This window comes from Ischnura elegans, chromosome 7 (assembly GCF_921293095.1).
Source record: "Ischnura elegans chromosome 7, ioIscEleg1.1, whole genome shotgun sequence".
In the NCBI taxonomy this organism is placed as follows: domain Eukaryota; kingdom Metazoa; phylum Arthropoda; class Insecta; order Odonata; family Coenagrionidae; genus Ischnura; species Ischnura elegans.
Window position 1 is genome coordinate 75782686 of NC_060252.1, and position 17883 is coordinate 75800568.

The 17883-nt window shown below is 35.6% G+C and overlaps 1 protein-coding gene across 4 annotated transcripts; it reads right to left on the reverse strand.

The window, feature by feature from the left end:
• Positions 1 to 1464: 1464 nt before the first annotated feature.
• Positions 1465 to 17849, reverse strand: LOC124162950. 4 transcript variants are annotated; one of them, XM_046539717.1, is made up of 8 exons: positions 17746 to 17847; positions 14030 to 14131; positions 13520 to 13914; positions 10350 to 10517; positions 8507 to 8701; positions 8323 to 8409; positions 7863 to 7982; positions 1465 to 1962 (listed from the first exon to the last, which is right to left on the reverse strand). In XM_046539717.1, the coding sequence occupies exons 2-8, from the start codon at positions 14100 to 14102 to the stop codon at positions 1723 to 1725; spliced, it is 1278 nt and encodes a 425-aa protein (XP_046395673.1). In that variant the 5' UTR covers positions 14103 to 14131; positions 17746 to 17847; the 3' UTR covers positions 1465 to 1722. The 4 variants fall into 4 exon arrangements, with proteins under 4 accessions (XP_046395673.1, XP_046395674.1, XP_046395675.1 ...); XM_046539718.1 differs by having other exon boundaries at positions 14030 to 14154; positions 17746 to 17838; XM_046539719.1 differs by lacking the exon at positions 17746 to 17847 and adding an exon at positions 14599 to 14730.
• Positions 17850 to 17883: the final 34 nt, after the last annotated feature.

The window sequence follows — 17883 nt, forward strand, 5'->3', positions numbered from 1 at the left end:
ATGGAAAAGCCCCATTTTCCTTCTCTCTGGTCAATACTCATCACTCCAAAAAATAAATGCAATGTAGCAAATGAAACAACTTTTTGTCTTTGAAGATTTGCCTTAAGTTTCCACCAGGACACAACCATATTACATTCTTCATTCCAACCAAAGCCTATTTTGCTCTAACACCGATGAAACAAATCTCTGATCTCTGCAAATCTTTTTACACTCCTAATTTAGACAGTTTAATTTTATCACATGAAATCTCATAAAATCTATTTTATGAACTCCATCTTTTGCCCTTTGATAATATTTTCCCCGTTACTTTCTCTTTAATTGAATTTTCAGAAAATATAGGAAAGTTGCTCAAAAAAGAGATCAATGAGGCAGTCTCTTAGATTAGAATAGATTACAAAAGAAGTGGGAGAGCTAGGCTCTTAGGGCCAGTGGCATAGCCGGAGGGGGGGGCTTCGGATTCCCCCCAAAATATAAAAACACAATTATTTTCCTTCATAAAAGAAAACAAAATATTGAAAAATCATGAACTTACAAAATATTTCGTCAAAAAATGAAGTTTTTTCGATTATGAAAAGTGTTAAAATTAGTTTAAAACCCATTCCTTAGTTGCAGTTTTTCTAAACTTTTCCCCCCTGATTTTGGACCCCCCCCAAAAAAAATCCTGGCTATGCCACTGCTCAGAGCACTTGGACCTAGGGGTCCATTGTGCCAACTACCAATGACTTATCACCCATAGAGGCCTATGTCCTCAATAAAGGCCGAGAGGTCCCAAATGGGAAGATCTCTTACCTCCCTGGGATCTACAAAAGGTGAGTCCTAGAGTCTATATCAAGCCCTCATGATTGCCATGCACTCGCATATCAGATGGGTAGTTGTTTCTTCTCCCATCTCGCAACATCTACACTTGTCTGAGTCCGCAACTCCCAGTAGGTGTAGGTGTCTCATTACGTGATAGTGATCAGTAACCAGCACGCTTACCGCTGTTTGAAGTTGACTTCTGTTCATAAGAGGACAACCTATCCTGAGTCTTGGGCACGGATTTCCAATATGACGTTCAGCCTGACATAGATCCGGGTGTTTCTTGTCAGATCTTTAAATGTTGGGTAGATCTTCTGAGGCTGTCTCTTTCATTTCAAGGAGTTTTCTTCAGCGAGTTTTCTCACAAACTCCTCTCGCATTTGTTCGATATGTTCTTAATTTCAACTTCACATCATCCTTGATTGTGCCATAATGCTGGACTTCTTCGTCTTATTCAAGCCTATTTTTCTTAAGGTAATTTATATGTCATTTCTATATATCTCTCTATAATCAGTAGAAATTCGGGCACTATGCTCCATTGAACTTATGGCAAAGTTTATCAGCTGAATAAAAGGATAAATGCTCAACCTCAAATAATTGTTACCCCTACAAACAGATCAATAATCGAAGAAACAAAGAGAACTCCATATTAAAATTATGAAAAACTAAGGTCAATAACATTCTATTTATTTCTATTAATCTATGGAAGTCAGAAGGAGATGTACTGATTTCTCGAAAAATATAGACAAAATTTGAGACAAGTTCATTTTGTGCATTACAAGTGGCTGATAACAAGTCAACATAAGTAAATATAATAAGATACATTCAGGGCTATCTCTTAAAGTAATTTTACCAGAATTGTACCATGCTCATCACATTGCCTTGTTCCCCAGGCAGCATTTAACTATGTATATGTATGCTGCATCATACAACAGCATTCTTAAATGAATCTCCATTTATTTTCTTCAAAAGCTGACTTTCTCTTCGGTGTCGTTCGAGCAAAAATTCTAAATTGAAGGATGAGTTAGAGTCAGTCTTCATATTTTTATTGCTCTTGGGCAGCTTGGAAGAATTTTTCATATTCAGTGTTTCTAGCTGTGCATCCACACTGTTGGCAGTAATCTTCTCTGAAGGCATCCTCTCTACTTTCCTCTCAGTAACCAGCTGTGCATTATTCAGATAAATATCAACATGATTGACGTTAATCACTATCTTAAGCTAATGCATTGGTGCATTAAAATTAAAAGTTTTATTAGCACTTAATTTATTTGATTATAGTTCAATATTCAAAGACCTACTTCCTTAATTATTCCTCCTTAATTCATTCCCTGGTTGCATTAGTCACAACCAGAATCATCATGTTAAATGAGTATGAATAAGGGGGGAAAATTAATTTCGGATCCCATATTCCAGGCAATATTGGTAACCATTTGGAGATTGGAAAGCCTACGTACAAGTAGTTTGCTTTCCCTGGTCACGACTTGAATTAAGGCCTCAGGCAGGGGCATAGGCGGATCTAGGGGGGCGGGGGGGGGAGGGGCACGTGACCCCAGACCCTTAAAAAATATTCAAGATTTAAAATATGGCCCTGTTATCATTGCATTCGTTTTGTATTACAGGGTGTCCTTGTGCCCCCCCAGAACAAAATCCTGGATATGGCCTTGCTTGTGCCCCCCCCAGAAAGAAATCCTGGATCCGCCCCTGGCCAGGGGCATAACAGGGGGAGGTGAGCCCATTCATCGAGGAAACATAGCTGTGGAAATGCGCCTCATTAAAATCATCACTTGTAAACATGAAAATATATAAAATAATGAGGTTCAAAATTAGTTCACCATAACCTTACCCAAGTAACATTGACCGTTGGGCCTCGGTTGGGGAACCGTAGTCACGGTTGGCTCATTGTGGGTGGATATGCCTACCAAATTCCACTGTTGGCCCAACGCAGATATTGTTCGTCGGCCCAACGAAACGGTTTATGCTGTTGGCCCAACGGAAATCCCCAACGATGGCCCTACGAAATGGATTATCATTGGGCCACTGTTGGGACATCATAACATTATAGTACGATTGCATAAGTTGCAGGATACGGTTCACATGGTTCCCTAGCAACCTAACAACCAAAACTTGTTTGGTTGTTAGGGATTGCTTTTATATGTTAATCATTCACTATGTCTTTGTGATAGCAGTTAAATAAAATAAGTCGAGTGCTTCTAACAAAAATAAGGCATTGACCTCATTTGGTAAGTCTTACAAAACTGGCATTCCTAAAATCATGTTACCTTAAACAGATAGTTTCGTGGAATTTTAAACTTTTCATCATTAATTTAGATAGATCGATATGTATATTTTTTCAGATTGTGGCATATCTAGTACAAGTGGAAGTTTTAATGAAAACAGTGTTTCAATGGACAAAGTGAGTGATTTAGTCCTCTCTGAAGAGAATGAGATTGAATTTGTAGGAGTAAACCTAAATAACAACTGCACAATTATTATTTTATGGAAAATACATCAACTATATTATACTCAATCAGTGTTTCTGTGATTCCTATTAATATCCCTAAATCTTGCACTTATTAATCCAATTAAGTAAAATGGACTAAACTTAACAATTTCGTTACCGAAGACCAGAGAATAGGAATTGTGAAGGCAATTGAATCAAATAACTCAGGGGTGTACATCTTGCAGTGTGACATGTTTGAAATTAAGGAGGATTTCTTTGAATTACCTCTTAGAAGTGGTACCATTGGTATATTTGTAGTAAAAAAATTAGTACCTGGATGCAAATCGCACAGTCCACCCAGATTTTATCTAAGTGTGTTTTGTTGCCCTACAAAGAAGATGGACAGTTTTTGTGTGTGCCATATTGTAATATGGAAAGGTGCTGTTGAAATTTTCCTAATTTTGTCCTAATAAAAAGTGTCCTAATTTGTGAAAATAAAAGTTGGGGACCTTCTGAACTGATATTGATTTTTTGTTTTCCACTTTTAACCACTGTAACCTTACTTTGTCCTATAGCATTGATTGTTAATGTATTTAATTTCATTTTGATTTATCGGGAGTTAAAGGTAAAGATTCTATCTATGTACCGGTATCATATCAAGTGAGAAGGTAAATTAATTTAACTCTCATTCTATAAAAATGAGGAATGCCAGTAAAATATAGCTTTCGTTGGGAAACGGATGGCAGAATTGAAAAGGGCCAACGGTGTATCGTTGGAGAGGGGTTGGCCTATAGTTGGGAATACGAAGGCCCGACTGTAATGCTCTGTTGGCCCATCGTTGGGGAATCGTTGGTTGGGATATGGTTGGCGAGGTGGCCAAATCATACCATGGGCCAACCGCTGTGTCCCACCATCTGCCAACAGAGGGCCAACCAAAAATGTTACTTGGGTATACACTGACATTGGCCTTCCTGCTATGCACACAATATTATTAGAGACACGTGAAAATCACACTTTCATTTTTCCTTTATCGCACTTTCAATAACAGTTTATCGCATTTTGTAGCGTCTATTTTTTTATTTTCATAATGAGGTAGATGACAATAAAATGTAGTGAAACCCAGATACGTATATGACAAAATACAGAATATTTTAAATAATTATGTAGTAGAACAATAACAAATTAAGGAATAAGACATATAGTGGTGGAGGTGTAGCTTGCCCGTGCCCACTTGTAGTTCGCGACCACATAGAGTCCCAGCCAACTAGCAGCTGGGCTTTCGCTCACATGCTTTAAGCAGTGAGTGTTGGCAGAGCATTTAAACTGCACTCGGCACAAAATGTATGAATTTTGCCGTCGAAAAGGCAAATTTGCGTAAAAATATCATAAAATTTCAGTCATCGTATCTAAGTCACATTTATTGAATTTGCAATTTTCACGCATCCTTAAATATTATTGATCCATAATCTTAAGATACTGCTCAGCACAGAATACGAGAGAAATACAGAGATGCAAACCTGATGGGCTGGAATCATCAAACTGAATCTGACAAATATTCCTGACCTATTCTAATGGGCATGATTGTCTCTCAACTTGAGAACTTGATCAGCATAGGAGCCAAAGTACTGTTTCCAGTGGAAAGTAAAGTCTCCAGGACAAACTGGCCACAGGAGTTCATGCTCACATAAGACTGATTTATATTACCTTTAGTTCTTCTGAAAACCATAGCCTAACTTTCATGCCTAACAGCTTTCACCAATGTTAACATTTGAGCTATTATGAGCGTATTTATTCTCTATGCTCATGTGATACCAAGGATTATTGGTTATTTAAATAACATAGCAGGAGTATCAACGTATCAATAAAAAAGGACAGACTCAATTAAAAGGAAATTTGACTAAACCAAGACCAAATCAATAAGGCATATGCCTTATATTGGATTAAAACTGATCATCAAGATAAAAAATGCTGCATGAGGGGCTTATGGGGTTAAAGGCCACCCATTGCAATCAATAACCAAAGGAGAGAAAATTAAAAGGTCAGCCTGAATTGTGATGAGACTGACTCATGTGAATTTTTTCCCTCAGGTAAAGCATGTAGCAACTCTTCCCTAAAGACATGATTATTATCATCAATGTCTCAACAATTACACCACCTCTTCCCCTAAAAAAAACTGTATGATCTACAAAGACATATGCCAAAACTACCTTTAGAATTTTAGTTCTTAAAACATTTTTAGAGCATGGTTTTAATTTGCCATTATAATGCCCATTTAAATTTGGCACAGGCTAAATACACCATAATAAGATAAAATTTTGTTTCACCTCATTAGACTCAGAGGTAAAAAATTGAAAGGGTGAGATCATGTTTTGCCCATATAAGGGATACCCTTATGGGCAAATATGCATTATGTATGCGCTTATTTACCTGATATGTTTGCTTCCCTATGAATACTCCATAGATTTCTTGTTACAAATCAATGCATTTGCCAGTTATTCCAGATGAATAGGTATCATAAATGCTGATACAAAACAGAAATCTTTCATGCCATTTTTTATGACATACGTAAAGTTTGGCTAAAAGTGGATAAGAATGAAACTAGGTAGAGTAGGCTCTTGTTATTACGAACATCACGGGACCGAGAAACAGGAGATTCGTAATAACGAAGTTTGTATGAACCTTTCTTTCAGGAATAATTAAAAAAAAAACATACTTTGTCAAAATTTCTTGGCTCTTCAATCTCCCGCACTTATAAGCTTCAGATTCAAGTGTACATATACGCGATTAAATTATGCGCAAGTCCTCGATATACGAGGAAGATGCGTTCCAAGACCTTGCTTGTAAGTTGATAAACCTATACAAGGCATCGAGGAGAGTGGTTATCCTGCCGAATGCAACACTGCATCACAATCGTGCGTTAACTCACGATTATGACGAACTGATCTAGCTAGCAACGTAGCCAGAGCTGAAATAAATCGCTGTCTGCAGGAAGAAAGAATGGGCAAAACGCTGAACAGTTCCTGACTTCACACCGAATTTATTGATACCTTGTTCAGATTACGCCAAAAATGCGTGTACCTATACACAACGTCGTGTTGCATCGGCAAACTCCAAAGGCACCAAATTCGAAATTTTGGGCGCGCTTGAATTTTTCAAATGTTCACATCTCTGAAAGTTCATAAATCCAATGTGTGTAGAAATAGGACAAACAGTTTGTCAAATGTACAAGCGTTAATGAGTGGGTCACCATAATTCCTCAGGAATGAAGCTTATTGTATGATGTTGCGTGCATATTGAAGTGTCTCCTAATGAAGAAAGAACCAAAATTTACACTCTTGGGCACAGTACGAGAAGAGAGCTTAAACGTATATCAATGATGATAACGTAGCATAGTGTACATTCACCTAAATGCCATTGCTTTTTCACGGAACTTCATTATAAAGTTCATTTTGTAACCACTGGGACCAGGACTGAGGTTTGTAATTTCGTAATAACGTTTCTTTAACTATAAATTGGATAGGCCTTTTCATTGGGACCAACCAATTGTTTTGTGATACCGAGAACTTCATATTAACATTGTTCATAATAACAAGAGTCTATGAGTCGAGAGACTCGTACTCTACTCTACTCTGGAGGGTCCAGAATGTATTGTATTCACACTGTCGGTATTGCATGTGTACTCATGCATTGGCAAATTTGAAAACAGCATTTCTATATTTTTCCCTCTTCTCATACCTCCTCCCTCAGTTTATCCTTATGTTTATGACTTACACTCTTTTGGTAAAACAGGAAATAAATAGCAACCAATAAATTCACTTAAGTCCCACCATCATTAATTAGAGGTCTCACTCACATTTATGAGCCCTTTTACACATATTAATTATTAGCAACTGCCTTCCAAGGTGTTCCCTAAAAGAAATAATTAAATCCCATGGGAAAACATAATGCTGTACCTGTAGGCATGTCTACATGTACTGGGTACCACAACACCCACCTGTGATCTCCATGGGCATAAAAGTAAAAAGTCAAACTTGAAAACTCAAACAATCAAGTAGAAAACATAAACTTAAATCCTGAAAACCCAAGATAAGAAACAGCAAAAGCTATATTTTTTAAAATCCAGGATCGTAATTCTTCATTATTCATATTAGAGACTAAATTTACACAGAGGAGGGAGCACTCATTAGCACTTTAGGGATCCACATGATAGCACCCTAAACATGCCTGTTGCCATATAAACTTGTTTTGAACAATTCAATCAGTTAAAAAATTTTCCCAACTGATTGTTAAGTTTCATAATTTTGTCACCAAGTGAGAGTGCCCCTTACATTGAGAATATGACTAAAAGAAAGCAAGAAGAATATAAATGTCTTTTCACCCACCCACCCATCATCTCACAGAAATGAGTTATGGTCTCATTGGAATATTTACCACTCACAGTGGACAGGTAAGGATACATCCAAATCGGAAAGGTTTCTTACTCAAAGATGACAAAACAATCCATCAGATTCCTTAATTTTTCCTAACATGTGCGGTAATTCATCACATTTCAGCCTCCTATTAACAAATAAATCACTAACTATGTTACCATGCCAATCTACTTGTTTCATAAGCTTAATTTTACCTTCAATGATTTGGACTTAAGAGGTTCTCTGCCAACTTTAGGAGTTTTTTTCTCATCGTAGAGTTGGTTTACTTCCTTAGATTCCTCACACACAGCTGGCCTCGCAACATTTTTTGGAGTCTAATCATGAAAACAAAAAAGATATCAGTAATTTTACAACCCTGAAATGAACGATATGTACAGAGAGCATTAAAGTGTTAAAGAAATATTTAAGTATCACCTCCAAATAATCCCCTTTTGTATGTTGTGTATATGATTCACCACATTTTTTTCCAGCAAATTGCTAAAAAATTAAAATGCTCATAAATGGTACAATATTTTTCCTTACAAAACAGTAAAGTGTTACTTAGTTTGAGGTGAAAATAGACCCATGTACAGAAATTGTCAATGAAATCTGAGACCCTAAGAGAAAAGGTGCTTGAAATTGAAGTGAAATGACCCATACATATTTAATACAAACCTTATGTTTCTGTGAACATGCTTTTATTTTGCAGTTGAAATCACTGACTGAATTTCCATACGCATTGCGCATCAAAAATGTTGACATCTGAAATATAGTATTGTCATACACTTTATGTGATTTCAGATCAAGGGAAAAGTTTCCAAAAAGAAACAAAAATACCTTTTCATAACAACTTACTAACCTTATTTTGATTGGTGAAGACGTGATTTTTATCTATACAGCTCATGGAGGAATACTTGTTAGTGATTAGATTCAGATCCCTCTTTCTTATGTTATCATGGCCTTCACATGCAGATTTCGATTTTGCAACTCCTGTTGATATTGAATGACTCGATTCCAATACATGTGTGTGATTCTCATCAATTTTATTGGAACCCTAGTGATTTGGTTTAAGAGTTAAAAAATATAATCTATCTCAACAAGAAAGATTCAGTTGGTGCATCTGAATTTTAGTAAGATTTGAAGATGCAGAATTTCCAGTGCAAATGAACAAAAAATAACTATAGATGACGTGGTTTCTTCCTCGCAAAAGTACTAAAGTCAGACGTACCCGACAGAGGAGATGGATGGTGACTATCACATTTTGGGGGATAAAATCCCCTCCAGAGCTCAGAGAAATTTATTTACAAAAGTATTTTAACATGTCAAATTTTGCAACTAATATTATGGGAACCGATAATTCATGCACAAAACATCTTACTATTCACAGAGACATAGCACTTTAAACATTCATTATTATTACTATAAAATACTTCAAGCCAATCCATTTTACTTAATTGGATTAATATTACTTATAGATTAGTGTGAGGATTAATAAAATATTGCTCAGAATACTGTAGAACTCACCACTTTGAACCATTTATCTTAACATTTTTCTGGGGGAAGGCCCCTCCAAGTCCCGCCTACCCAGGTGGATATTCCATACCTCCCAGGCCCCCAGAGTTAAGTTTTTCCTAAAAACCTTCATATAGCCTTAATTCCTAACTGCACCCCTGGTGACCATGTCCCAAGGAGTGAAGTCAGGCATGCCTTTATCCCTCATGACCCAGCTAAATGAGGGATTAGGGCTACTCTTTCAGACCATTTGACTCATTTTCCACAACTCAAGTAGTAAACTAATAGTATCAGCAATATTTTAATGAAAAAATACTTAACTCCAAATGAGAATATAAAACATGCAACAAACCAATTTTGGTTTAAATTGAGTCCCTACAATTTTCATTCAAAATTATAGAGTGAAAACTAACAGGGATAACATAGAACTTACATGGAACTCAACACAACAGAGTGGCTCACTTAGAATTTTATTACTGCGATTGTAACTGATTGTCTTTTGATCTTAGATTTGGAGTAATCTTTTCCTCATTTTCTTTCTTTTAATCCCTTTTATGTATGGTCACATTATATTATTTTTTCTCAAAAATACTTAATTGGAAATATTCAATTCCGTTAAATTGAAATTTGTCACTTTTCAATTGAATGGAATTGAATAATTCCAATGGGGTAGGAGGCAACATTTTTGCTTTGTTAGGAAAATATGTAATACTGAATTAAAGGTGAAATGGAAATAAGGATTTCATTTGGGATGGTCTTATCAGATACTTCAGATCCAAATATCTGCCGATATTATAGAATTTCATAAGTGCAAACTCATTCACCACGTTCGTCCATTGTCTGCCCTCGATCATTACAGGTGGTTTATACCTTCCGATATTTTGAACCAATGCAAGAAATGGCTATAAAACAGACATGTCGTCATACAAATGCGATAATAAATTTTTATAAATAAAGTGTTTAGTGGTTAAGTTTTTCACCCTTGTTTGTGTAAAAACATAATGTTTCATCCTGGAGACTGTGGCTGAAGTTCACAATGTAAAAAAATTTGTATTTTCCAAAACTTTTTATAAACAAAATCACAATGCATTCGGCAAAAGCCAACCCTTTTGGGACCAAAAGTTTTGCTTTGTATTATCAAAACTTTATATTATCCTATTTCGCATCATCGACGTTTTACTGTATTATACCTTATTCAGTTTTTTTTCATCCTCTTTTAGTGCAGATTCACTTGATTCAAACTTGGCCCTCTCATCATCAGTGACTTGATTAGATATTACACCCAATGGATTACATGTCTCATCTATGTCAACAGATTGAGATGCAGAGCTGTTCAAGCTCCAGCGATCTTCTGACACCTTTAAATTAGAAAGTAGAATTGATAGAGATTATACATTGATAGAGATTATACATTGATAGAAGAAATCAGAGGCATCAGAAAGGAGGTACTGGACTGACCTCAATGAAAAAAATTATAATGAGATGACACCAGAATGGAAAATATTATTATCTACCATCTGGTATCACTCATACTATTTATTTCTAAGCATTTCTTCAGAAAATTGATAGGTAGGAATTTATAAACATTGCTTTATTCAGTTAGTTATAAACACAAATATACCTATGTTACAGCTTAAAGGATGAGGGGGTGCTTCCAATCCTAACTTGAGTAAGTTGCTCCACTGAGTGACACCAATCCAAGAAACTCCATTAAAATAAATTCTGTTTAATCATCTCAAATTCTCTGCATATAACCTAGAAGTATGCTACTAAGGTATGCAGAGTTATTTCCTTTCTACTGAATGAATTTATAATAAATTACATACTTCAACCATAGCATGGAGATTTTACTAAAAGAAATCCAATTAATAACCTTACAGACTCTTCCCATTTGCTAGCAGTGTCAAGAGAGACAGGGAAATTTCCTTCTTAATTATGAATCAAATATTTCAACAATAGCATGGTATATGGCATGATGTTAACACAATAGAAGACATGCCATTTAATGAAAGTGCTCAACACTTGGATGCATCCAAGTGTTGAGCACTTTCATTAAATTTCAAAAGGTATTTCTTGTTAATACCAAATCTATGTTTAATGTAGCCGTGAGTCTATTTTGAGGTATCTTTTGGGTTTTGATTGAATTAACATTGACTTCTGCCCATACATGAGGAACAATAGATGAGGGCTGTATTCCATTCTGTAGTCTAACATTGTTGATGCAATCTTTGAATGTAAACTTTGTGAAGTTGAGACAAAAGCTTCATGTTGATTGCTTCCTAATGTAGCAGATGGCAAAATTGTGCTGTGTGGTTATGGAACTGCATCCTGCTATGACTGCCTCTCATGCAACTTTGGGCAATACGGTAGCTCGACATAACATCGGGAACATGGTTTCAGCTGTCACACAGCAATTTGACACTCTCACCAATCCCAAACAATCCCAGATCCATGATCATGTTTGAACACACTGAATGATATGCACACATAAATGCCAGGTTTTGTCGAAACAAGGCTGATAATTGTTTTGCTATACATATTTTATCAGCCAATTATGTAAGTACAAATTTGCAAGTTAAGACAAACAGAGGTCATATTTCTCTGTGAAATGGCACCGATACATAAGAAAAGCTGTTAGTAAAGGTGCATATTGATATTGAGGGGCTTCATAATGAACAGCTGGTATAGCAATTGCTATACCAGCTGTTCATTATGAGGCCCCATATTATGTTCATTATGATGGCTTAAGCCATTTTCCAGGGATTTTGAGCACCAGCTAAACCGAGCTTTCACTGCAGTTGTCAAGTTATTAGAGCCCTTAATTGAAAAAGAGTATTAATTATGTTTGGACAATTATCATAATGCACCTGTGTTGGCATAATATTGATTGTATTGTGGTACAAATGTTGGTGGCTCTTTACAGTTGTACTTGACACCACCTGTAGGAACTCTGAAGTTTATTGCCATTAATAATTCCTATGCTGCAGATGATGTTTTTTTCAGGTGTGCCCCACATACTTAACCCTTTTAGTGCGGCGCGCCGATATATCGGCTTTTACGTTAATGTTGTTAAATTTGAGGACATTGTAATAAAATAAACTTATATATGTATCAGTAAACGTATAAAAATGTAGTGATTATTGTCCAATTTAATCTCATTAATAAAAAAAAACCACTTTGAGATGTCTAAAAAATTAACTATATAAGGTTTATTTTTCCTAGTTGCTACATTTTATTAAAATACCCTCCGCATTTTTTGACTGTACACCGGGAAGAAGGATAGCACTAAAAGGGTTAATGGGTTGGTTGCCTGACGTTATATGACTGTTCTTGGTCAAATTTTTCATTTAAAAAAATGGCCACAAAACGTCAGGCAAAATCATTCATGAAATGATTTGCTGCCTTATTTTGAACTGCAGCTTACTCCAGCAAGTGCACAGTGGTTACAACAGATGGCAGTTACTATGCAAAATATTTCTATTTTTAAATAAATTTCCATTGTTATGTAAGGCAGGCCTAAATTTAAAAAAAATACAATTTTTAATGTTTTAGATAAAAGTTATTGTTTATGTAATTATTTAATCAAGCCCTTGAAGGCTAACTTGCTCTGCACGAGCCCTTGTTTGTACTACAGCAGCATGTAGAATGGTTGCGTTTTTACCAAAATTCACTACTCTAAATGTAGTAGTCCCTCTGTCATTATTTTTTTGAGAGATATTTTAATGTGTATAAAGAACATTCTGTAAAATTTTCACTAGTTTTCATTCAGTCCATTTTTAGATATTGACCTGTGAAAATCAACGTTAATAGGCATTTGGCATTGTTTGACAAGCTCTAGAAAAAAAGAGTGAATTCTCAGTACTAAAATTTATACTGCAAGTAGTTTTTTTTTAAAGTATTTGACTCAGAAATAACATTTTATAAATGAGTCTACTTTCCTTCATAAACATTTATTGTGTTAAAAAGGTAGTATTGACAAATTTTTGCTGAGTTTTTACAGTGAGTGACTGTCTTTTATGATAGAAAAATTTAAAAGATGGTTTCCCGAAGTTCTTTTTATGCTAAACACAATGGTTTTTTATACATTCTGATATCTTTTAAAATATAGCTTCGAAATTAACATTTATGCAAACCACATTTTTCATCAAAATTTGCCTAGCCGCCCTTTCAAAAATGACTGCCAAAAGAAGTATGGCTTGTAAACTTTTTTCATATAGTGTTTCATGAATGTCTACTCATCAGGAACCAACGATAAAAATTTCAGGAAAATTAAAAATGTTGAGCAATGAATTTTATTTACATACAATGGGTGATTTGAAATGGAATTACCCAAAATTGACACATTGAAAGAGTTACTTACTTCGGCAGATGAATAGTCATTAACTTGATTTGAGAAGTGAGTCATTGGAATTTCTTTAATACAACACCAGCCTCTTGAATCTTGTAAGCGTGATGCATTATCTTTACGAGGAAGAAGATTGCCACTGAAGTTCATTCTTTTCCTGAATATCTCTAAATAGGATGATTTCTGGTTTCGGGTTGAATTTTCCAGTTCAATTTTACTATTGCCTCTTCCATTTGGTGTACATGATTTGAGCTTAGCATACTGAACATCAGAATGTATGAAGTCATTCGATGAATGATAAGTAGGCAGGGATCTACAGCTTAAATTAATTATTTTTGGAATGGGTTTCAACATTACGATATTTTTGTAATTAACATTTGGATTATCATCCACAACTACGTCTTCATGTACTGAAATGAATGTTTTAAAAATTAAATGAAAAATATGCCTTCATTGTTGATAAAATACCACAACATACTTTTCATATTCATGCAGTTCTTGATTTTTAGTGGGGTATATATACACCTGCGTATTCGGCTGGGCAACTACATTCCAAAGAATCTGAAGAAATGTAAGGATCATCATCCATACGTGACATGGCTGAAGGTAGTCCAATATTTGATTATTCTTGAAAATGGGAAACGAAGAAACTATTGTCAGAAAGATAAGGTTAAAATGCCATAGATACATATTCCATGAGTATTAAATAATAGATAATTAATTTCATTTAATCAAGAGAAATATCCTAAATATTGATGACTGATTAATAGGTACAATGACAGTTTCATCCATGAGTCAGATAGGCCTATGGGCGCTAACCAGGCAGAGAGGAGACTACTTCATGGTATGATATTTTAAATGCTGCTTGAATTGACTTGGGAAAGGAGGAAAAAGGAAATAAAAATGAACAGGAAGGAATCGAAAAGATGGCAGGAATACGACCACTATGTGATTTAAGGGAATCAAAATCACAGCAGCAAAACCAAATTTACTCTCCTAATTGATTCACAGTCCATCCTATAAGGAAAGTCTCATCAGTCATCAAATAAAATTCTTGCACATTTATCTCCAGATAATAATTTTGGTTCACTTACATTCTTCTATGGTATGCTGAAATGATTTAGAGGCACATAATGCATTGCAGCAACCCACAAGGTTTTGAATCAGTAAAAGATAAAGCTATATCGATGTAAATCTTTTGTAGTTTAGGTTTTCAATTTAACCTAACCTGCCTTAAAAAAGGGTATTCAAGGGTGGCACGTGATATTCAAGTTTTAAGGGTGCTTTTACAAAGAGGTAATAACGGCTTTTCTTATAAAAAATGTAAAAGGAAATTTAAAAGATGAGAACTTCTATGAAAGCACATGAAGATGCTAAAATAATCAATTGACTTGTTCTAGAGCATACATTCATTGAACCAGGGGCGGAGCTAGGAATTAAGGCTAGGGGGGTTTTAGGCACAGCTAATACTTACGGGTGTGGGGGTATTGCATACCCACGAAGGTAAGCAGGAGTTGTGGGGGCCCTCCTCCAGAAAAAATATAAGAATAATGGTTCAAAATGGCGAGTTTTATGGCTTTATCAGGGATATTTGATAAATCCTAACACTATTTTATAAGTAATACTGATCCAAATAAGTAAAATGGATTAAACTTAAAAATTTCTCGGAGCTCTGGGGTTTTATCCCCCAAAACCCCCCCCCCCCTCGCTGCGCCACTGCATTGAACTGCAGAGCTGACATAAAAACACAACACAAAGCTAATGATCAAGAAAGTTGGAAGGACTCTGGCTGAGGATGACCACAACCCTGGCCCGGCGTGTGTTCTCGGTATTTTCAACACGTGTTGTCGTAGGCTTATGGTCCTAAAATTTTCACAGTACTCAGCTTTTTTCCCCTTAAAAATAGTAATGATGGTGTTCTTCCATAAGTCGCAAGGTATGCCAGGTCATCATAATCAACAGTCATCAATCTTATGATTGGTTTGACGCAGCTTTTTACTCAATTTTACCATCAGATTATCTTTCAACACTTACATAATTCTTCTCTTGTACGTTTTTCACCATCTACTCTAACGATTTTTCCAATGGCATAACTCTGCTGCTCTTCCCTTCCAACTGCCCTCAAACGATTAATTTGATTAGATTGTTGTCTCTGGAAGTAACCAATTAAATTGTCCTTTCTTCTACTCAGGGTTTTCAAAACTTCTCTCCTAATCTCCTTAGAACTTCCATCAGTGGGGTATTCAGGAATTTTGTTTGGTGGGGGTCCAAAATCAGGGAGGTAATTTTTCAAAAACAGGGTACTTAGTAGAGGGTTTTGAACTAATTTTTATGTTTCATAGTAGAAAAAACTTCATTTTTTAAAGAAATCTTTAATAAATTCATGATTTTTCGATATTTTATTTTCTTCTTTCAAGCAAAATATTGTTGTTTTTATATTTCGGGAGGTGGGGGGTCTGGACCTTCCCCTTGCTACACCACTGACTTCCACATCACTCACACAATCTATTCATATGATCTTCATCATTCTCCTATAACACCACATTTTTAAGGGTTCCAACTTTTATTTTTCTGCTGCTATAATTGTCCACGCCCCACTACCATAAAGAAGTACAATCCAAATTTAAGTCCTAATAAATTTATATTTATTTATTCAACCATCAACATCATTTCCTATTGCTTCCTACCTTCAAACCTTAATTTTTCAGCTACCAGAAGATTCCCCTTTTTGAGGAATTCCCTTTTTGCATGGGCTACTCTACCTGTTTGATTACTTCTATCATATCTTCGTGGACATCTTCAACTTCTTTAACCTTGTGATCTGTCGGTGACATGTAAACCTGTACCACTACAGTATCAACGAGTTTCGTCTCCATCTTTACCATAACTATCCTTTGATGGTATTTCATGAAGCTTTTCACAAGCATTCTACCTCAGCATGATCCCAACGCTAGCATTAATGTAAGCGATTCCATAGATATAATTCCATAGCCTCCACTCCAAAAGTTTCTGTCTTCTGGCAACTTCATTTCACTTATTCCTAGCATGTCAAGGTTCAATCTTTACATTTCCACCTTCAAGTTCTCTAGCCTTCCTTAGGTCCTAAGCGATCTTATATTCCATGTTCCTATCATGAGTGTCACACCACATTTAACTGATGTGCCCTCAAGAAGACACATCTGTATCTCACCTGTAGCATTCATTTTGTTGTTTTGTACACCTGGGTCAAGATATTTTCTCCTGCATTTTTAATAGACTATATTCCAACAGAACTATGTTTCTAAAGGAATTTCGTCAATTCACATGCCTAATTTATTTGCAGTTCCCTTACTGTTGTGAGAACTTCTCACCTTAAAATTGAGGCTCCCATTTCTTCTTCAACTTCACTTTCCACTACTTCTGTAGAACAACTGTCCGTGCGGTACAACTCTTCACTTTTTCTCAAATGTCAATTATAAGTTCTACATTTTTATTCCTTCATTACAAGTTTTGCCCTTTTCCTTTAAGTGGTTTGTCACTACCTTATTAGCAGTTTCTATCTGTCCGTGGACAAGATTGTTTTGAAGGTCTTTGTATGCATCCTACCTTCTTATTTCTCAGGCCTTTCTAGCTTAGTCATTCCGTATTCTCTTGTAGCAATCGTTATTCAGTTTCTTCATTCTCTAACTTCCTTCAAACTTCAATTATACCCATGACTTCTAGCGTTACCACTGATTTTTTCGAACTATTTTCTTTTTTTCTTCTCTGAAGAATTTCCTTCGCTGCTTCCTGTAGCCCACTAGTGTTTTTCAAGCTCTCTTCCACTGATTTTGTGTATGTATTGGGAGAAAGTTAATCGAAACTAATGGAATAATTAATATTTTATATCACCCAAAAGAAATATTAACAGCACACAACACAGATAAATTACTGAGATGTAGCATGGCTGTGATCGTGAGTTAGGCAAGGAAGTTTTACATACGCATTTCCTGACCGACATGGTAGGTAGTAGTTTAAGCATAATTACTATAAAACACTTGCCAAAATTAAATAAAACTCATATTAAATTAGTATTTAAAGAGAATGACACATGCCTATGCAATATACCTGCCCAATTCTGAATGATCCCTCAATGAGATAAGTTTTCAATTGATATCGTACAAACGCAACACGGTCAATGAAGAAAAGATGGGACTAATCAAGAGCGTAAACATGAATAAAAACTACGAGAAAGTCCTGTGCGAAAACAAGTAATGACATACCAAAAACGTTGCCACTGCCTAATTGTAAATTATAGTTTCGATAAAATTGATTCCAGATATCTACTTCCTCGAACTTAAAGAATGGAGGGATGACAACAGAATGCCATTGGTCCAAAGAATCCGGCCGTTCATTGGTTA